The sequence below is a fragment of the Calypte anna genome, chromosome 1 (genome assembly GCF_003957555.1).
Source record: "Calypte anna isolate BGI_N300 chromosome 1, bCalAnn1_v1.p, whole genome shotgun sequence".
In the NCBI taxonomy this organism is placed as follows: Eukaryota; Metazoa; Chordata; class Aves; order Apodiformes; family Trochilidae; genus Calypte; species Calypte anna.
Genome location: NC_044244.1, coordinates 66,785,553 through 66,807,280, shown reverse-complemented (window position 1 = coordinate 66,807,280; position 21,728 = coordinate 66,785,553). Strand labels below are relative to the sequence as shown.

The 21,728-nt window shown below is 41.8% G+C and overlaps 1 protein-coding gene across 1 annotated transcript; it reads left to right on the top strand.

Annotated features, from left to right (window-relative positions):
• The first annotated feature begins 432 nt into the window (after positions 1–432).
• On the top strand, positions 433–19,178 carry E2F7 (E2F transcription factor 7). The gene is made up of 12 exons (XM_030463458.1): positions 433–513; positions 3,757–4,032; positions 5,443–5,611; positions 7,987–8,268; positions 8,889–9,047; positions 10,041–10,178; positions 12,938–13,132; positions 13,711–13,795; positions 14,365–14,884; positions 15,719–15,989; positions 17,123–17,547; positions 18,806–19,178. The coding sequence occupies exons 1-12, from the start codon at positions 433–435 to the stop codon at positions 18,980–18,982; spliced, it is 2,778 nt and encodes a 925-aa protein (XP_030319318.1). The 3' UTR covers positions 18,983–19,178.
• The last annotated feature ends 2,550 nt before the right edge of the window (positions 19,179–21,728 follow it).

Below are 21,728 nucleotides of genomic sequence, written 5' to 3'. Positions count from 1 at the left end.
GGGAGCTCCGGTCCCGCGCCCCCGCCGCCGCGCGCGCCGCCCGGACCCCGCTCGCTGATTGGCCGGGCGGGCGGCAGGAGCGCCGCGGAGAGCCGCCCGTGATTGGTCAGATTGCTGCACGGAGGGGTCTGAGGGCTCCTGGCGGGAGCGGCGCTGCCGTGAGCCCCACACACGCCCCCCTTTCCCCCCTCCCCTCCCTCCATCCCGCCGAGGTGAGGGCGCGGAGCCTTCGCGGCCTCAGGGGCCGGGGCGGCCGCTGGATGCCCGCCCGACAGCCCGCCCTCCCCGCCTTCTCCCTAGAAGCGTAGCCCCGAGCTGCCGCTCTCCCCTGTCCTCCCGCCGAGGAGGAGGAGGAGGAGGAGGAGGAGGAGGAGGCGGAGGGGAGCGGATCGCTCTTAAGGGCCAGGCTAAAAAACTCTTCTGGCTTTGCAGATGGAAGTGAGCGTCCTGGCGCTGCGAGACCTGGCCGGGGGCCGCCCGGGGCGGCGGAGCCGCGCAGAGAGGGCACAGAAGGTGAGCGGGCACGGGGGTTGGTTGGTCGGGCGGGGGGTGTTCGATCCGTCCTCAGCACCGAAGGGTTCCCTCACGCTTTGCCCTGCCTCTCCTGCTGCAGATCATCACGGCGGTCCCGGAGCGGCGTGGGGGGCTCCGGGGAGGCGGCCGGAACCGCGGAGGGTTTGGCCGCCCCGCCGGGCCGGGGTGAGCTGAGCCCGCGGTGCCTTGGCCCCATGAGCGTAGGAATGCACGGCCCTGGCCCGCGGGGCTTGGGGGTGGCTCTGGCCAAGCATGTGGCCCGGGATCGTGACGCCGTGGCAAAGTTTGGGGTGCTGTCCCAAAACGCTACCCGGTCTGTCCTGCTGTGTGGACACCTAACCTGTCGACGCTTGTGTGTGTCCCGCCACCGTCCTGCTAAAGGGACAATCCGGTACCAACAACCGTGCCTCATGCCGCGGTTGTCAGTGACTGAAGTGATTACACTGTGGCGTTATTCCCAGGGAAACAGTTTCCAGCCTTCATTTAAAAACTTAAACTCGGTTTGCAATCTCAAGCATCCCAGTGGCTGCCAGCAGGTAAGGTGGAGGGGACTTTTGTACAGACTTAGGGTTCAAAAGCTACCCGATGCCAGGCCTAACACGACGGGGGAATGGTATAGACCTGTTATTTAACAGCAGTTTGACAATACTGATGTAAGTCGGCTATGCGTTCTGTATGCCTGTATCCATAGGGTGGTGTCCCTAGGTCAAAAGGTTAAGCAAGAAGCAAACTTACCAATCCTCTCCTGAGCTAGCAGGAGATAGCCTGTCCTAGCCTTGGGCATCTTGATCAGTAATGCCTCCTGAACTAGACCCCATTTATGACCTGTTGGTGTTCAAACTGAGCCCTCCAAAGATCACAGGGCTCTTGTCAGGCTCTGTTAGATAGTAGTTTCGATTTCTTCTTACATACTAAGTTTATTAAAAGCACACCTTTCCTGTCCTCTTGCTTTTGTAAGGCATCTCTGCTTGGATCAAAGTGAATCTCATACTTCTGTCAACTTCATTTGTGGTTTTGTGGAATACAGCTAGCAGTTCATGGAGCACTGCAGCTGCTTAAAAAAAAAAAGAGGAGTTAAAAACACTTCTTACCTTAGTAACTAAGGTAATTGCAATATCCAAGAAATAAAAACCTGAAAAGTTGGTGGTAGATATGTGTTTCTCATGTAGGGCCACTACTTTTTTTCCTGGAACACATATGAACATTTGAGGCAGGGGAACAGCAGGTTACTTCAGGTGCCCTCACTGCAATAATCATTTAGCGCCACCCATAGTGAACAGCAGCTTGAGGGAAAGGTGGACTTCCTCCATTACAGGTTAAGTGTTGATTCACTGCCAAGTGTGAAACTGCAATAATATATTGAGTGCCAACACTACGTGAATATATGTTTCAAGAAGTACCGTGGCCTCTAAATTGACCCCTTTTTATCACAGTGTAATAAGTTTCAAATGGCTGTTAATTGCAAAAGGACATAAATTTATTTTGGGTAATTCATACACGAGTGTGTGCAGAAGCGCTCTTTGTCAGTGCTCAGAGCACGGTGCTCTAGATGTGCCAAATTTGTTTCCAATTTGAACAGAACTGGAACTTTTGCTACAGAAACACTCCAAGTAAAAGCAAGTTTCAGTTGTTACTAGAACTTTTCTGCTTTCTACTGACACTTTGTACCTGGTAAGATGATACATTGAATCACTTATTTAAATCAGCTTATGGTAGCAGAATTGCTCCAAATAAACAGCAAAACTTAGTTTGGGGAAGGTCTTATAGCAAGCCAATAGTAACATTTTCTTCCAGGCTATATTCCGTTTCAGAACTGGATTTCTTGCAGCACAAAATAAACCACATAACAATATCTTGCCTCAAAGTTGTCATATTATATTTTTTAACTTATTTTGAAAAAAAAAAAAAAAAAAAAAAAAAAAGAAAAAAAAGTTATAATCTTAGCCTGAGCAAGAAGACTTGCTCAGTTTGAGATCAACACCAAAAGAGACACAGCTAGGCTGAAAAGCAAACAACTTCAAGCCTAAAAGCAGTTTGCTGTGGTACCAAAGGCTTCACTCCCAATTCCAATCAGTTCTAAGATCTGCTAGCTTTCTGATGATAATCTGTTTACTTCCTCTCAGTTCATTCAAGGTGCATGTAGTTATTTCAAGGGACTAAATCTAGAAACCACTGAGCAATATTACCAGAATTCCAAAAGACAGTGTCCTGTTTATAGGGTATTAAGTAGAATTAAATGATAGTTGGACTATCTTAGAACAGAATAGTGATCTCCCAGGGCAAAAAACAGTGAAACTTTCTGTATGAGCATTTCCTAAACCATTCCTGATCCTGGTTTAGGATGCCTGAACTGCAGTTTGTTATATCCTGCAAAGAAAACTACTGACTTCTTTGGCATCCTGTCTGCTTCGTTCCTTTATGCTACTTGCACTCAGATGAGTGTGCAGTAGTGTCTCTTGTTGCTCAGAAGCAGATCTCTGAGCTCAAGGATATCATTGATGCTTTCTTCAGTCAGTCCCTGGAAGTAAATTGATCTGTAGTGATAATCTTTGCAGTAGGAGGAAGGGGTAAAATTTGGCCCAAAGTTGAAATATGAAAAAAGTTTGATTGCAGCTGTTGACGGGAGGGTGTTGAACTTGATTCAAAGAATGATAAAAATAAGCTGATGAATTAGATTTTTCCTTCTAGCAGTTCTCAGCTGTAGCCAAGGAATACAGCTAGGGGTATTTTCTGAACTGTTTTGAACAATTGCTTCACTTGCACATGAAGTTACATCCACTTTAGTTTAAAACATTTTGTGACAGTCTAAAGTGCATCCCCAGCAAGGCTTTCCATCAGGAAACCTTTCAAGCAGAATAATGTGTTTTCTTGCTAAGTCTAATGTGACTGATGCATCGTTTCAATTTTGATCCAAGTTGGTGTCTTATGTTTCTGGTCAATACTGTCTTGTAATATCAGTCAGTTTAAAAAGTCTGGCAGGCCACGAGCTGCACTGGTTGACCTCAAGTTCTGTAACTCAGGCCTGTGTCTCTTATGTGCTGCCTCTGATACACCAGCACGAAGAACATTTTACCTCTTCCAACAAAGGGAGAACTGTGCTAAAGAAAGCTGAGTGCCAAGGCCTGAGTCACTACAATTACCTTCATGAGAACAATTAAATTGATTATTGGACTGTTTTCTTTCCTGTTGTGTCTTTTGTTGAAAACTTTTTGTTTTCAATAGGAAAACATATTGCATCGATCCAGGATGGCCCCAAACACTCCCATCAAGAATCAGCCAGTAGATTTATCAAAGCAAAAAGGCTGCACCCCAGAAAGAAATCCAATGACACCTGTTAAGCCCATTGACAGACCTCAGCCTGATCCCTGGACCCCCACTGCTAACCTGAAGATGCTTATTAGTGCTGCTAGCCCTGATATGAGGGACAGGGAAAAGAAGAAAGAGCTCTTCAGACCCACAGAAAACAACGAGCAGAGCAACACACCTGATTCATTACAGGTAAGAATTGGGACATGATTACCTTTTGTTTAGTTAGGATTCAGACCTTCCTTAAGTTGTTCCCACTGGTGCTTTGTTCCCTATGGAAAACTGCAGAGCTGTAAAACATGCCCAAGGACAGTTGCCTACACAGCATTAACTGGGCAGCAGGACTTTCAAAGACTGAAAGGAACTGTTGCAGTAGTAGCTTACACAAGACCCTTCAAGAGCCTGAATACTTAATAGGACAGTGAAGAAGGTAGAGTTTAAGTGTGTCGTTTTCCCCAACTTAATTACTTCTGACACTGTTTTTTGAACTGCATTGGAAAGAAAATGTCCATATAATTTTAAACAGGCAGAATTTTCAAAAGTGATTTGACAATAGTGATGGCATATTTTTTAAGATATTTCTGAAATCTTACATCTAATATTTATTACATCAAATATTTTCTAGTCAATAAAATGTATATATAATTACGTGTGGAGAAAATTGACTTACAAAAGGCATGAATGTGTTGCTGTAAGATTACTGTTATTTCCATAACATACAAAACTGAAAGAGCAACAGCCTGCCACAAGGTCACTTAGTTACAACCAGGAAAGGGCACTTAAGACCTCCCAAGTGAGGAAACTTGGGTTTTAACAGTTGCCACCACTCTCAGCTTCTCTTTGCCTGAAGGGCCCCCTCGCCTCTTCTTTCACACAGAAGCTAACCCCAAAAGTTACCAGTGCAGAAAATCCTTTGTCATTCACATTTTCTGGGGTTTGTTTAATAATCAAACATAACTCTTCACACATTCTTGCCATTACAGGTTTTTGGGGTTTTTTCCCTGCAGCAATAGAAAGACCATATTCAGGCCTTTTTTTCCTTAGGCTAACATCTTAAGCAGAATTTACTTAAACTAACAGCTTAAGTTTAAGGTTCAGAGACTGGCTGGTGCCTTTTATATCTCTTTGCATCATGCACCCCCTGTAACCCCCATGTTCTTAAAACTACAGGGGCACTGTAAAGAGTAGTAAAATATCTTGGAAGAGGTTTTGCAGGAGCTCTTTGTTGGCTTGTACATCTAGTTTATTAGATCCACAAGTGTTTGAGGGGATAGTCTTCCTTCTCTCAGAAAGTCATACTGCTCCAAGGAAGACCTTACTAGTCTGCTAATCATGGGTATTTGGTCTTTCTTGAGAATAACCATTATTTTATGATCTTGCAGAGAAGAGGTTTTCTGTAGATACTCTGTATAATGAATTACAAAGAACTTGCAATCAAAAGTGTATTACCAAAGTAGTCTGTATCTGCAAGGAGTCTATGTTATTTTTTTCCTTATTAGAAAGTCTTAGCTTAAATATTGCTGACATCTGTAATATGCCTCTCTTAGCTATGGCTTGCTTCTAAGCTCAGCACTAAAAGGTTAACATTTATTTTTTTAACAGTATGATATGGTAGATGACTGCACAGTTGATGAATTTGAAAAGCAGAGGCCCAGCAGAAAACAGAAAAGCTTAGGACTCCTGTGCCAAAAGTTTCTAGCTCGCTATCCAAGTTACCCACTGTCAACAGAAAAAACAACAATTTCTTTGGATGAAGTGGCTTCAATTCTTGGTATGTATACCTGCAAAAATGGGGTAATTCATCACCTGAAGTAACCTAACTGAAGGGCCTTCAAAAAATTATCCTTCTTACAGAATACATTCAAGGTTACCATTTCCTGGGTCTGGATACTCTTCTAATCATACTAATCAGGAATTGGAAATGCATTCCTGAGTGTCTTTACTGCTTGATAACATCTGCCACTTTAAAATGTTCTGTCTGACAGTACTTTTTACTAGATAGATCTATCCTGCAGCTGTTACTGTCCTAAGTTTTCAATTTGCTGAAGACTGAAGGAGTTACGAGTTACACACCTGATGAAGGAGGACTTGTAGACAAACAAAAAAAAGTCAAAATGGAATGTTTGAGGGAACAACCAGAAACCAAGAGATATAGGAATCAGTTGGGTTTACTGCCTGATCTTGGTAATGTGCCTGGCATTACCCCAAGATCTTGGAACTCACCAAGATTATCTTAGCTTTATATATATTTTTTGTAAGGGGAAGTCACCAGGAGACCTGCAGGACTAGCATGAGAAAATGTGTTGTATTGAGGTTGTAAAAAGGTATCAAGTAGTTTGTTTGCTGAGTCTGCTCTTAAGTTTGTTCTTAGTTAAAAAAGTAATAAGATACCTAAAAGAAGTAATAAAATTAAAAGAGAGGACTCAGCAAGGTCACACCAATAACAATAAGGTCAGGGTCCTTAGCTAGAAAAGATTTACAAAATTGGGTTTAAACCAAATAAATATATAAATAAATAAATAAATATATAAATTATACCTACCTTTAGAGCTCAGGTATTTAGCAGAAAAGAAACAGCAAAAACAGCAAAAATTAAATGTGTTTGTTTTGGGAAGAGGGGGAACAGAAGCTGACATCTTCTGAGAGTCTGGCAAGAAAGTCCTTAAAATACTCATTTATTTGCCTTGTTAGTAAGAAGTGGAAATAGCAGAGAATTCTGATGAAGTAAATAGTTAGATAAATTCCTTTCTAAACAAATTGTTCTTTTAGCTTTTGTAGTTATTAACTTCTGGGCATTATCTTCTTTTCCTTAAATTCTAGAAACTTTGTTTTAGAACTTACCCTTGGGGATTTTATCTCCCAGAAGGGGCTGGTTTTGTTCTTTTCTCTTTGGTTTCTACTCCCTTGCTTATTTGCATTCACTAGCTTCAGAAACCACAAAATTATCCAGTGCTGATGTTACTGGTCTCTGTGAGACAGACGATGGTTTTAACACAGATTTTGGTACAAATATGTATCACTTTGTTCACTGAAGATCTATGGAAAGAACACGAAGGGGGCTGTGCTGCTAGTGCCTGGCAGGCATGAGATTATGTGTAGCATGCTGGTTTTTACTGAATATGTTTCATTCCAAAATCTCCACACACTTACTTCATTGCTTCTTGTAATACCTCTTTGAGACTGGTAAGTATTATCCATATTCTCCAGATGGATAAACAGATGCATAAAAGCCTTACCTTCCACAGAGAAACCTTTGAAAACCTTTCCCCTCAGCTAGCACTTGTTCTGCTCAGCTGGTGTTAGCTGTTATGGGATTTCTTGTGCCTATAGTGCACTGTGTAATATATAACAGCCATGCTTCAAACAGCACTGTACATGAGTACTGGGGACAGTGAGCAAGGCCTCTAGCCTTTTCATATTCAGTCCCCAACTTTGCTCATGTCAGCCAGTCTAAACCCAAGTTGGACATGTTTCATAGAGTTCCCATTTGTGCTAAGCCAGCCAGCACCAAGGACTCATTTCTTCTGCATTTGGGAACAGTGATTCTCATTCTTCACTGTTTTAGACCCTGTAAAGCCTTTGTTGCTCCTTCACTTGGAACATGCTTAGCAAGTAATTGTGCCATTGGAAAGGCAAGTGGAGGAACAGACTCTCACAGTTTCCTGTAGGAAGAGGCTTTTGTAACTACCCTGAGTAGGGCTCAGACTCTTTCCTGCTCTCTGCTTCATACAGGCTTGTGTACAGGTCTGTGTCTGAGCTCTGCAGCTCTTTGACAAGAAGAGCCAACATGCTCTGGAAGCCTCAGGGAAGTCTGAAAACGTCTTAGCAAGTGAGACTGGGGAAGCTGCTATCAGTTCCAATCCATTCTAAATACCATGTGGGTGCTTTAAGCCAAAGTTTAAAATGCTGGGCCCAGCATTTAATAAATAGACAAAGAATGTCATACCATGGGAATTGCTATACATATCTCAGTTCCTAATTGTATAAATTTGGATGGATCTAATGTAATGTGCTCAGGTGAACAGTGAAAAACATGTTGTGAACACCCAGTATTAGAGAACAGTCTGTTTTCTGATCTGCTTCTGCTGAAGGGCAGATTAAAACTAGATATGCATCCACATCTTTATTTGCCCCCACTTGAAACAGGAGTTGAGCGCAGACGAATTTACGACATAGTGAATGTCCTGGAGTCCTTGCAGTTGGTCAGTCGTGTGGCCAAGAACCAGTACTCCTGGCATGGCCGGCACAACCTGAGTCAGACTCTGAAGATACTTCAGGAAGCAGGAGAGCTGCAGTATGGAGAGCTAATGGCCTTCCAGCACAAGGAGCAGGACTTGGAGCACAAATTTGGAGAACAGAAAAAGGAAATTATTACCGATTCACAAGACAGCCCATTACTGGAATTTTCAGAATCAGATTGCACCTCTGGTAAGATAATTAATGTGTGTGATGTGATCCACAGACACAAGTTTCTTTCTCCAATTTATTGTGTGGGTTTTTTTCCTTTGCTTTGCTTTTAAATTAAATAATAATTTTTAAAATTACTCTTTGCAAAAAGGTGCTGAATTCACCACAGAGGTGGCAAAATACTTCCTTCTCTCCTGTTCCTAGCATAGCTCTCAGAACTGCTTTTTCCCTCTGTCCTACAGACTGGCAGGAACTTCTGTCAAATACTCCAGTACTTCTTCCCCACCTGTACCTGACAGAAGGTGCCATCTGCCATTTGTCCACTGTTGACATGCTGTCTATAGAATATATGCTGGTAAAAAAGTCTATTGGAGTCACAAAATTCTAGTGGTGCAAAACTGTAACATAACATAGAATCATCTTTGGAATATGACTTTCTAGAAGCCCTTTCTGCAAGCTTTAAGTTTTATTGCCTTTTGAAGAGAGACTTCTGTCTCCATTATTCAGTTATTTACTGCCTTTTCAAAAGATTTCTGTTTTCAGACCAGGAATACTTTACCATTTTTGTGTGTGAGAAACTTTCTTGCTAGTTTTCTGGCTGGGATGGATGACATATGCTAAGAGTATTATTTGTATCACAGCTTCTGCAAACAGCAGAAAGGACAAGTCCTTACGGATTATGAGCCAAAAGTTTGTCATGCTGTTCCTTGTCTCCAAGACCAAGATAGTCACTCTGGACATTGCTGCAAAGATACTGATAGAAGAAACCCAGGATACAGCGGACCACAGTAAATTCAAAAGTAAGGTGGCTGTTGAAAGGTGAACCTCTTGGTCAGTGAGTAGAGAAAACAGGGGCATGTGGATAACAGCAAGAGTAGATCAGGAATCTTTTGGATAAATATGGTTTGTTGGTTTTTTTAATTGTTTGTGAAAACAGATGTTTGAGTAGGGAAGAGTCAGTTTGACAACTGTCTCCCAAGTTTTAGCTTCAGAATGAAGCAAAATCTTTTCTTCTTGTTTGTTTGACTTTTTTTCATATTTAAACCCTGTCTCCTGTACCTTTCTGAATGATGTTTCAGAACATGTTACTTCTTTTCATTCCAAAAATCTTTCATGGCTGGATGGCAGTTTGCTTTTCAATCATTTGGAATTAGTAATTAGATCCCTTTGACAAGATGGAAAAACTCAACGTTGGCAAAAAAATTCTTCTAAAATAAAGAACTTTGTCTTAAGTCTTTAGAGTACTTTTAAAATAAAGTGGTTTTATTTCAATCTTAAAATCCTACCCCAAATGTCAGGAGGAATGTGTGAAGTCTAGGTGGGCAACCTGCAGCTATCATGTTCAGCTCAAATATGTTATTTATTGTAGTCACAGAGGTTTTTCTAAGAGTGCTACATTTTTAAGATGATAAGTATATGTCCTTTTGTGATCAGCTATACATTTATGTGCTTCTTGCCCACAAGTGCTTGTCTTTCCCCTATGTGGAAGTAGCTGCCTCTTCTGGGCAAGATGATGTTATCACTCCCTAACCCCTTTCCATCAAAATGAGGTGGGTGTGGTTAAACCTGAGCAGCTAAGATAGGTGAGCAGCTAAGATATGAAGAAGCACTGACGAGCAAGTGGGAGCTGACATGGCAGATTTCACAGAAGGGGGTTTAAATCCATCCCATTTGTTTTACCCACCTTGTTTATGAACGATGTGCTGATATTCCTGAATGAAATTCCTATGTAAATATGAACTGTATGCATTGTGAATGTGACTGTCTGGACTATTTCTGTCATTTCTTGCTAGCAAAGGTGCGAAGGCTGTATGATATTGCCAATGTTCTCACCAGCCTAGGCTTGATCAAGAAAGTTCATGTCACTGAGGAACGTGGAAGGAAACCAGCCTTCAAGTGGATTGGACCTGTGGAATTCCCTGGAAAGACTGGTAACTTATGGAGCTCACATCTCATTTCTTGTTGTTTTGACAATTCCTTCCCAAGTGGCAGGTAATAGGTTGTTTTCTGTGTGTAAAGAATAGTTTATCATTCATTGTCCATCCTGTGGTTATTAACTGCTGGACAGCCCAACATTTGCCCGTGTTAGACTTTACACTGAAGGGGTGCAACTGTGAAGGAATTTTGAAGGATACTGTGTCTTGCTCATATTTTTCACACTGATTTACATAACTGTATGTGTAACTGGGTGAATCGCAGAGCAATGGTAGATAATGCCTATATCTCCAATTCTGGGTCTCCTCAGCTTTTCTGGGTTGCAAAATCTCAGTAATTCTGTCATTACTAGACAGTCAATTATTGCCCTTGTAAGGGGATTTACCAAGTTAGAACAGGGCTACTTTTTACACATCTCCTCAAACTGAAGGTTTGTTTCCAAAGAAGGGGGCAGTGGGCCAGAGCATCTCTATAAGCTGATTCGGGCTTTGGGTTCTATGATCATTACTTGGTATATGAGGCACCAGAGCTACAAGCAAATAATGGGATGCATTTGTCCCAGAGGGGAAAAAGGACTCTGGGGCAGGAGTTGGCAGGGATCATTGATAGGGTTTTAAACTAGACTTGAAGGGGGAAGGGGGCAATTACAGGCCAGTCAGTGATGAGCAGTGGAAGTGCTTGTTGGGACCTGAGAAACTCCAAGTAGGGGGTAGACCCCTCCCATGCAGGAAGGTACAGCAGCTAAAATGTATTTATGCTAATGCACATAGCATGGGCAATAAGCAGGAAGAGCTTGAAGCTCTTGTCCAACAAGAGAACTATGATATAATTGCTCTTACAGAAACACGGTGGGATGCATGAACCCAGAACTGGGGTTCTGGGTTAAATGGCTATAGGGTGTTCGGAAGGGATAGGCATGGAAGGAGAGGAGGTGGTGTGGCCCTCTGTGTTAGGGAAGGTCTTGACTTGAGCATCTTAATGATGGTTATGATAGGGTTGAATGCCAGCAAGGCAGATATCATAGTAGGGGCCTGTTATAGACCACCCATCCAGCAAGAGGAGGTTGATGAAGTGTTCTGTAAGCATCTGGGGAAGGTTTCAGATTCGCTTCCTTCTGTTCTTATGGGAGACTTCAACTTATCAGATGTCTGCTTGAAATATAATACTGCAGACAGGAAGCAGTCCCAGAGATTCTAACAGAGCTGGTGACTGAGCCAGCTAGGGAAAGCTCACTGCTAGATCTGCTGTTTGTGAACAGGGAGGGACTGAAGGGAGGTGTAAAGGTAGGTGGTCATCTTGGACAAAGTGATTGTGAGATGGTTGAGTTTTCAATTCTTGGGGAATTAAGGAGGGAGGTCAATAGAACTTCCTCCCTGGACTTCTGGAGGGCAGACTTTGATAAATTGAGGAGATTGCTCAGTGGTATCCCCTGGAGTATGGTTCTCAAGAACAAAGGAGTCCAGGAAGGATGGACAGTCTTCAAGAGGGAAATCTTTAGGCACAGGCACAAAATGTACCTGTGCATCTTAAAATGAGCCGGCGTGGTACAAGACCATCCTGGCTGAGCAAGGAGCTTTGGGCAGAACTCAGAAAAAAAGGAAAGTCTATTGGCTATGGAAGGAAGGGCAGGAAACTTGGGAAGATTACAAAGTTACTGCAAAGATATGTGGGAAGAAAATTAGAGAAGCCAAAGATCAGCTTGCATTAAATCTGGCCAGTATCATTAAAGATAATAGGAGAAGTTTTTATAAATATACCTGGGGGTATTGGGTGACAGTCGACTTAATATGAGTCAGCAGTCTGCACAGGTGGCCAAGAAGGCCAGTGACATCCTGGCTTGTATTAGGAACTCAGTGGCCAGCAGGAATAGGGAGCTGATCATCCCTCTGTACTCAGCTCTGATGAGGCCCCATGCTGAGTCCTGTGCTCAGTTCTGGGCACCTCACTATAGGAGGGACACAGAAGTGCTGGAGCGTGTCCAGAGAAGGGCACTGAGGCTCATGAAGGGCCTGGAGCACAAGTCCTGTGAGGAGCGGCTGAGGGAGCTGGGGGTGTTTAATGTGGAGAAGAGGAGGCTGAGAGGAGACCTTAGAGCTCTCTTCAGCTACCTGAAGGGAGGTTGGAGCGAGGAGGGAAACGGCCTCATCTCCTTAGTGACTGTGGCAGGACCGGAGGGAATGGATGGAAGCTGTACCAGGGGAGGGTTAGGCTGGATGATAGGAAACATTTTTTCACTGAGAGGCTTGTCAGGCATTGGGATGGCCTGCCCAGGATGGTGGTAGAAATCACCATCCCTGGAGGCATTTAAAAGGCTTTTGGACCTGGTCCTTGGGGACATGGTTTAGTAGTTAGATTATGGAGTTGGTCAAAGGGTGGACTGGATGATCTTGATCCTAAACATTCTGTGATTCTGTGATTATTCTTGGCTAGAAGCCAGAGCAAAGGAAAGCTCTTTGTTAATCCATTGGGTCAGGCTAGTGCCAGGACCAAGTGAAAGCACAGAGTAGTGTTAATGCTATCTTAGTATACTTTCTCCTCCTGGAGAGGAGGAAAGTGTAGCGCACAGCAGAGTGTAGCTGCTGCTACAACTGCCATGAAGTGAAAAGGAAGGAAGACCTTGTCTTGTCTATCAGTGCTTACCAAGCCTAGATCTGCTTCAGTGTAGTGGAATTTTAGATGGGATAAATGTTTACTCTTCTCTTATAGCCAAGTTTAGTTCCCAGAAGGACTGTTGTACCAAATTATGTTCCTACAGATGAGCCAAGAGGACATAGCCCAAAATCTGATCTTCTGACAGGGACACAGAGTGGAGCTCATGCCCCATCTCAGATCTGTGCTACTGGAAAGCAAAGGTTTACAAGTCATGCTCCATTTAGCTGCACACAGCCTTGTGAAGGGACAAAAAGGAAGGTCACTTCTGAGCCAAACAGCCCACAACAAGAGAGGCAAGGTAACTACTAAGAAAGCACGTTCTTCTGTATGCCACTCGATCTGCTTAATTAAATTTGTGAATTGCCCTTGAAAGATGCCTGTGTTTTTAATGTCCACATGATGAGACCCTACAGTTAAGTGTCTAAACTTAGATGAGATGAATCTGGGCCATACTACCTTGAGTCTGCAATTTGTTTTCTGGGAAATGTTTCTGTTCTCCACTAACTGCAACTATACTACATTTTCTTCTGTTATAATTTGGTAGAGATAAAGAAACATTCTTTAGCCACAAGAGCTTGCTTTATTTTATGGTTTCTAATATACAGTGGAATTTACTGTAATAATCTAGTGGATAGCTGTTAAAACAGATAAAGCAATTAAAGTGTTTTCCAGTTTCCTGTTACAGGAGACAATGATATCAAGCACTTCTCCAGTGGGACTGTGAGCTCTGACTGTCTTGTAGGTCTTGGCTCTGGCTGTTAAGTGAATGTTGTAAAAATGAGCCAAGATAGAAGAATTACATCATTTTATATAGCCAGTATCAAAATATGCTTGGTAAACCTACCTGTTACTCATTGAATGTTCTATTTTTTTCAGCCTGCATTGTGAATTCAGATGAATATTGCTCCAAAACGATAAATCTAGCAGCTATCTATGGGCAGAAAATAGATGAAGATACTAGGTAAGTTGGTCTTAACTCCTAACCAGTTTCAGGTTCATGCTTGTCATCTTTAGTTCAAGGCTAGATTCCATTGGTAGACTGAGAGAGAAAATTGGTAGAGAGTCTCATTATTAATATTGTAATAGTGATCGGGCTCAGTTAGGCTTTTTTTTTTTTTTCATGACCAATTTATACCCACCTGTACTTGTATCACTGCTGTCTTTTAGCTTTGGTAGTTGTTCAGGTAGGATGAGCAAATTGTAGTTCCATGGAAGAGCCTCACTGTCATACCAGTGGGTCTTCTTTCCACAAATCCTAATTTGAATTCCTTTGTGAATGACTGTCTATAGTCAGTTGTTCTGCAAAAAACCCAAACCAAAACAAAACAACAACAACAAAAAAGTGGTTAAGTTCACTTATGTGTTATTACAAATAATAAAATGTGACTCTCCTTGAAATGTATGAAAAGTATTATGGGGGGGATTTTTTCCACATTTATGTCCAACAATGTACCTGCTTGCTTTTAAGGATAAAATAAGAATTTAATTTTGGACTAAATGTTTTTCTTCTTCTCATTACTTTGCCTTTAGGAATAAAGCGTGTGCCCCAGAAACTATATCAAATTCAGCAAGGAACCCAAGCATAACCTCAGCTCTCTCCCTCCTTACAGTTCCTGGGGACTCTGATTTTTGCATTAACCCTTTGCCTCAGGCAGTTTTCCCTGTGGTTCATGCAGATGTGCCAAACCTCTTGCTACCTAATGGCATTAGCAGCCACGCTTCACATCCTTCCACGCTAACAGCCTCCAAAACAGAAGATGGAAAACCTACCCTGCTCCCCAGCCAACCTGTCCTATGCTTCCCCTCTTCATCCCTTTTTATGTTGTACGGCAGTCCTCAGGAAAATAACTTGAGGGAGACTCTGCCCACCCCAGGAGACGTGGGAAGCAAGAGGGATGAAGCTCAGGCCACTGTATCTCCAGCTGCCTGCCAGAAACGCAGCTCCCACAAGTGTGCATCACCCTCTGCACCTCTAGGTGATGAAGAGCCAGCTGCTAAAAAGCAGACCATGGAACAGAGTGATGTGCCCCTCTCACTTGTAGTACCTGAGGTAAAGAAGTTAATTTCATTGTCACTGAGGTTTCTTGTTAGCAAGGAAAGACTTTTTCCCACGAGAGTGTTTTCAGAAGTGCAGTGTAGTGAAGGTTCACTACAGCATTCCTGTTACAAATAGGAATGCTGCCTCTCACATTTTTATAAAGTTGTAAGGGTGCTGTGCAAAGAAGTATGGGTGTTAATTGGGAGATATTTTCACACTAGTGCAGTAAAATGGAGTGTGACTGCTTTACATAGTGTAATGATGGTCAGCTGCTTTTTTTCATTCATTGTCTTCAACAAAACAGTCTGCCAGAGAGGAAGAAATCAATGTTACTTATTACTCCTCACCTTCCTCTATTAGCTTGGGCTTTCCCACACAGCAGCATCATTGCTTACTCTGCTGACTACAACAAATGTGATTTGTTCTTTCGCCTAAGTTACAAACCTGTGTTCCTCTCTCTTCTGCCCAGTGCTGCTCACAGCAGTCTGGTGAGAGAAGAAATGATGGTGAAGGTAAAATACATCTATCACACTGCTTTCTTAACTACTGAAAATGGGGGTCAGGCTCAAGGTCATATCAGTGTTTGAACAGAAGCCGTTTGAAACATTTTTTCATTACTGATAAAGAAAAAGGAATCCCCAAGGTCAGGTATTTCTTACCTAGTGTCTCCAAGTGTTGAAAGTGAATGACTGGTATTGCTCTTCAAACCCTCAAATAAATTTTTAACTTGATGACTTGCTAATGAGTTTTGTGCTGCCCCTTTGCACAGATGTACATTTTACTCCACAGCTGAGGAAAGTGGTTTTTTTAGTTTGGACTCATCATTTCCTCTTTTCATTTTCTTAGAAGCCTTTTGAGTCACCCAAGGCAGAATCTACTCCAGGAAGTGACTATACCCCTGTTCACCATCTAGAAGCTTTTAATCTTGACTTCACAGTTCCCGCTACTTCTGAAGCTGAAGACAAGGAGTCTACTAAGTCTTTAGATTCTCAGGAGCAAGAAAAATGGTCTCAGAATAAAAACCCTGATGAACCTTCTTCAGGAAAAGAGTACATCTCTAAAGAGAATACCAACCAACCTTTCCTACCACAGTATCTTTATGTTCAGCCTACTGCTGGTAAGGATAGCCGTGAGGCACTTGAATTTCTGCATCTGTTCACTGAACTCTTTAAACAGGGAGACCTGCAGATATGTGAATATGTCTATATTTGTCAGTAAACCTGTGAGCAATTCTTTTGACTCTGATCAACTCTTGCTTCTGTGAAAATACAGGCATTTTTCTGAGGTACTCAAATGTTAATAGAGATGAGTAATGTGGGATTTGCATGCTTGTATATGTGCAGCAAAAAAGGAACTTTTCCAGTATTCAACACTCAGAGGAGCTGCAAGTATAGGTTTGGCAGTAAGTCTGCCAGAACAGTGCAATAGCCTCCCTGGAGTGGGTGAATTTAGTCATCCAAAAATTTTGTACTGTCTACAGTATTGTGGCCAGGCTTGTTCATAGTACACAGTAAGGGTGGGGAAGAAGTATCTGAAAATGCTACAAGAAGATTTCATGCCCACTATTTTCCATGCCTATGTGTGTGTGGAGTGGATGACTGTTCTTTGGGAACAGTATATGAGTGGTGGCAGATTTCCATGACTACTGCTTTAATATTTGATTCAGTTCAGGCTGGAGTCTGTAAGATTTCATGTATAGGATGGGGATGGCTCAGTTTGAAAGTGCTGATCCTTTTGTTTTGCAAGGTCAGATAAACTCAGAACTGGAGCAGCTCTTGTTTCAAAACGGTATATCAGCCATTCTTAGGAAAACTAGCATCTTTGGGTGTATCTTTGTGGGTGTTTTCCTGCTTGTTTTTTCCCTTATTAAAAGCAATGCATATATTTTCATATAGCAGGGTATATGATTTCCGTTAGAGTAGAAAAGTTTGTTTTAGCCAAGATGTTTCTTGTAAATGTAGCTAGAAGCAGAAAACAGCAAGGTTTGTGGTTACTACTTAATATGAATAAAGTAAATGCAGTAAGCAAGCAGGAGGAGAGATGGAAGTAAGAAAAGGGAGCTTGACAAGACTCCCAGGTTTGTGACAGTTTGCTTCCTTTTTTAGTTTTCTTTCTTTCACAGCTTTCTTCCTGGGTAGCCTGTCTCTTTTTTTGTTGTCATGCTTCTTCCCTGCTTTGGATGAAGTTATAATAGCTTAATTCCAATTTGTCAACCGCATTCACGCCTTGCTTTTTCTCTCTTTGATTTAGGATTAAGCAGTTTTAATTTCCTGTTCACTGCAAACCAAGCCCCTGGTGCTATCAACCTGGCTGCAAGCCAGTTACCTTCTCTGAGCATCCCCTGTGTTGTGGTTCCGTCAGCAGCCTTGGCTTCCATCCCTCTCATCTGTTCTTCCACAGTCACCAGTCCTTTTTCTCCAGTCCATGACGGCTCCCTCTCAGCTGCCACCTCCAGGAATTTAAGCATGTCTGGCCTGGCATCAACACCACCTGTTTTCATAGGTGCCACAGCAGTTCTTACTCCTAAAGACTCCCCCTCCCATTTGATGGATCCCCAGCAACCAGCTCAGCCTGCTCTGCACCTGAGTCCAGTGCTGGCAAGGTCTTGCAGTGCTGTCAAACTGGACTCCCCCACGTATATGGGGCATCCAATGACCCTTCTGAAGCTTCAGCAGGTAAGAGTGAAAGGTTGCTGAGTGGCAGTGAGACAGCAGTGCCAGCTCACTGGGACTGAAGCAGCTTGTGCTGCAGGATGGTGCTGGAGTGTCAGAGTGGTGCTGGGAGCTGGTGTCTTCCCCTTAGTTTTTGTGTTGCCTCTGTAGTGGTGGCAACATTTGGGACAGTGTTAAACACATAGCCAGCGTAGCATGCTTAGCCCTGAGCAGTGAATCAGTGATTTTTTTTAAATTCAGGAAAATTTAAAGGGGTTTTGAAAATCTTAATCTTAAAAATCTTACAGGAATAGAGAAGAAAAAAATAAGTTTACTGTTTTTTTTCATGTCAGTATTTTCTCCCCATTTGACATTATCATTGTGTGTTATGTGGTGGCTAAAGAACCACACTAGGCACACAGGACTGTTTGTCATGGTTCAAGAACCTGCTGACTAACACTTCTCAGGTAGTAGTCTCCTGGTTTATCTCTTCCCACCTGTTCTAATCTCTCTTCACTAAATGGAAACAATAGCAGCATCAGAACTAGGGGAAAGCAATTATTGTGGGGTTTGTTGATCTTTTTCATAAAGATATTTTAAAAAATCTGGAAACAGACTTTTTGAGTTAAAAAAAGGAAGAGAAATTCAAAAGTGAGGAAAAACTCATTTATCTGAAGTACAATGTGTGATGTGAAACAATCATGTAACACAGTGTTACCTAGGTCTTTGCAGCTCCTAGCAGTGACATTTGGACCTATTTTAGCTTACATACTTAAATCTATGATTTGTTTCCTATTGTCTAATGCAGTGACAATAGATTGAACTTCTGGAAGTTTAAGAATGTTACTTTATATCTTGTTGGAGCTTTGGAAAAAGGCTGATTGGTAGCCAATCTGATTACAGATACTAACATTAGAGCTTACAGTAAAGTGGTACTTAATATAGAAATGGCCAGGGTTTAGGAGACTAATTTTAGATCTCTTTTGATGCTAACAAATAATGAAAATGAGTGCAAGATCAAGGAAAGGGAAGAGCCATTTAGGCTAGAGGACAAGGCACATATAAGAATGAATGAGCAATGCAGCAGTGATGAACTGGCAGACAGTTCCAGAGCAAAAAGTCAAGGCAAAGCCTGTAGTTTTTCATGTGGATCTTCTGAAAAGATGTGTGATGTGGTTCCTTATAGTAGCAGGGCACAGGGCTTAATGTCTACAAAGTTTCTTCTGTTTGCATGGCTTTGAGGAAACCCTACTGAATCACTTTGGTTTTGTTTCACAAATAGCCTTCATCAACTCCCCCCACTCCCAAGAGCATTCATCCTGCACATTATGAGTCATTTTTCAAAAGTCCCAGAAGTCTTGGAGACCCTGGTTCACGGAAGAAAAATGAAGGCAACCAGACAAGAAATGCCAGCTCTGTGCAGAGGAGACTGGAAATCTCTAGTACCATCCCAGACTAACTCCACTCATTGGAAAGGGTGAGAGGATTGTCCTAGGACCCCATATTGATTCCAAGAGAACTTATCAAGAAGATTGCTTTAAAATGTCATCCCTTTTTGCATGCTTCCCCATTATCTATTCAAGAAGTGGTTCTGTTAACCACCTTCTTCACAAATCATTCTTTGTACTGAAAATCTTTTACTGAATTATCCCCTCAGTATTGATGTGAATTCAGATGCTGTGCTTCACATGGCCTTGTGGCCATCAAATTGTATTTGAGGTTTTAATCCCTTTATTGCTGTGAGATGCAAATAGTTTTCATTGGAGTCCCCAGGGGTTCTCTTCATAGTTTCAAATGAGATGTCTAGCACTTAGCTGGAGCAAGCTTTTTTATTTTTTTGAGTGTACTCTACTTATCCTAAGTAAACCTGTGGTGAAATTGATAAACTTCCCTGATTCTGTCAAATCCTGTCTCCACAGTGCAGCCTCTTGCTCTTTATTTTGTATGTTGGAGTGGGATTTAGTGCCAAAAAAAAATTTAAAAAAAGGTTATAAAAAATAGCAATTTCTGAATAAGGGTAGGATTACTTGAATGTCAGTTGGTTGTTGTGCTGTTTACCCAGCACTTGTGGTTAGAAAAAACTAATAATAATTTAACACAATATGATTGAATGTATACATGTGAAAAATATTAAGACCAAAATAACTGTGAATTTTAACATCTTTATGTTGTGTTAATGAACTGTAGTAGTCCTTTTATTTTACTCTGAACAAAATGTACAAGTTAGATGTAAAAAATCTAAAACGTGATGCTTGAATAAGTTTTACAAAGTAATCTGAGAGTGACAAGCCACTGGAAGAGCTGTGCTAAGATTTGATCTCCCATTTAAATATATTCTCTAGATTTTATGACCAAGTAACTATGGGAAGTTGTTAACCACATGACAAGATTCAGGCTAGCCTGAATCTACTGAAATGCCTCCTTAGCAGTTTACCTAAGTCTACTTAAGGAGGATGTACTTAAGTGCCTAACTCTTCACTTATGTGAATTTCATAACTATTTAATAGTGCATTTGAGTGTATTTGGAAGGCAAGGGTCTCTTTTTAAAAGATAGGAAGTATTGCTGTTGACTCACATTACTCTGGATTTTTATCCAACTTGGGGCCAACTTCATCAGCTCTTCTCCCATTGCTACTGGTACTGATTTTCCCAGGGTAGGTACACTGTCAGATATACTATGTTGGTCAAGGGAGGCTAGGAGTTTAGGGGTTGGGAATCTGATGGAGTTTTTTATTTTTATAATGAAATGTATTATGAAAATGGATTTTAAGACAGAATTGTAGTGATGCTGGGAATTTGATCAATGTGGCCTTATCTTAGAATAGACCAATAACAGCCTTATAAGGAGGGCTGGTTAGCCCTTGTTGAAAGAAAATTTCTATAGTAGAATTATCATAGGAAATTTCAGGAGTGGTAAAGACAAATCTTCAGACTACATTTTGAAAGAAGTTTTGTTTGGGTGCTTTTAAATTACACTACAGTTTTGAAAGTTTACAGGTTTTTAATTCTGAATTGTTTCCTCTTATATGCCCACTTAAAGGAATTTAACTTTGTAAAGCAATGTCTAGCTGGCACTGTGCTGCCCCTGCACTTCTGCTGTCATGCATATGTTGCTGTTGAGGCTGCAAACAGGCTGCTAGGGCTCAGAATGGCAGGGTGGATGTCAATCCTCCAAATATTGTCTTTTCCCCTCTGGTAAAATGCAGTCTTTTAGTGAAATGGCAGCTGGGAGCAGAGAGGAGGATTAGAACTAACATTGACTCTGCTCCAGTTAAAGCATCAGTGGAAAAAGAGCCTTGCTTTGTTAGTAATGTTATTCTGTGCCATAACTAACTTAACTATACTTGAAAAATGCAGGGACTGAAAATAGAAATTCAGTTGTCAAATTTCTGCTTCCAGTTTTGAGTTTCTGTAAATCCAGCAGGTCTGGAAACGAGGATCAACTCCCTCATGACCAAAGCTGTTTGGTGGGCCATAGTTGCAAAATCAGATTTGGGTTTGGGAGAAGAGGAGAGCTGATATGCTGTCCTGTTTTCATCAGTGCAAAATTCTCACTGAGATAGGTGAGGGCACCTGGACGAGTGGGACTAGCAGAGCAGCCAAGCAGTGAAGGGATCAATGCTACTTGCAGTACCTGAGCTGCCTCGCTAGACTTGGAATGGAGAAGCACTGGTCGTCAAGAGGGAATGAGTTGATCTTTCCCTTCACTGAAAGATAAGTAGAATCAACTAAGAGCAACTCATCACCAAAGCAGCTTTGGAGAAGCAGAATTTGTATTTGCACTGAGCTGAAGTGCATACCCAGGATGTTTTGCAGGGTTTGTGAAAGCTTTCTGTCCCAAGACAGTTGCTCAGGAGGGTGAGCGTATAACTTATACTTGAATCTACCTACCACGTTTACATTTCTGATTGTCTTTTGTAAATTGGTGCTATTTCTGTATTTAAAAGCTGTATTTTTAATGTAAAGCTGCTTCCATTTTGTATCTTTGCACTGCTAGTTTAATATAGATATTAATTTTATTGCTGTTTTTAGCCATTCAGTTGGTAGATGTCCTGCTTTTCCTGCTCTCTAGCCTTCTTTTTAGCTGTCTGCATATTGCTTTACTCTAATCACACTGTTGGGTTGAATATTTTTCATGCTATCTTTTAGCAAAATACTAAACTTTTACAGAATAAAGGTGGAATTAAAGCCAAGGCTGAGGATGT

Excerpts from the sequence above, each read along its gene's own strand:
- E2F7 (XM_030463458.1), top strand. The coding sequence starts at position 433 with ATGGAAGTGAGCGTCCTGGCGCTGCGAGACCTGGCCGGGGGCCGCCCG. Across the intron at positions 514-3,756 it reads GCGCAGAGAGGGCACAGAAG|GAAAACATATTGCATCGATC; the intron begins GTGAGCGGGCAC and ends TGTTTTCAATAG. Across the intron at positions 9,048-10,040 it reads GGACCACAGTAAATTCAAAA|CAAAGGTGCGAAGGCTGTAT; the intron begins GTAAGGTGGCTG and ends ATTTCTTGCTAG.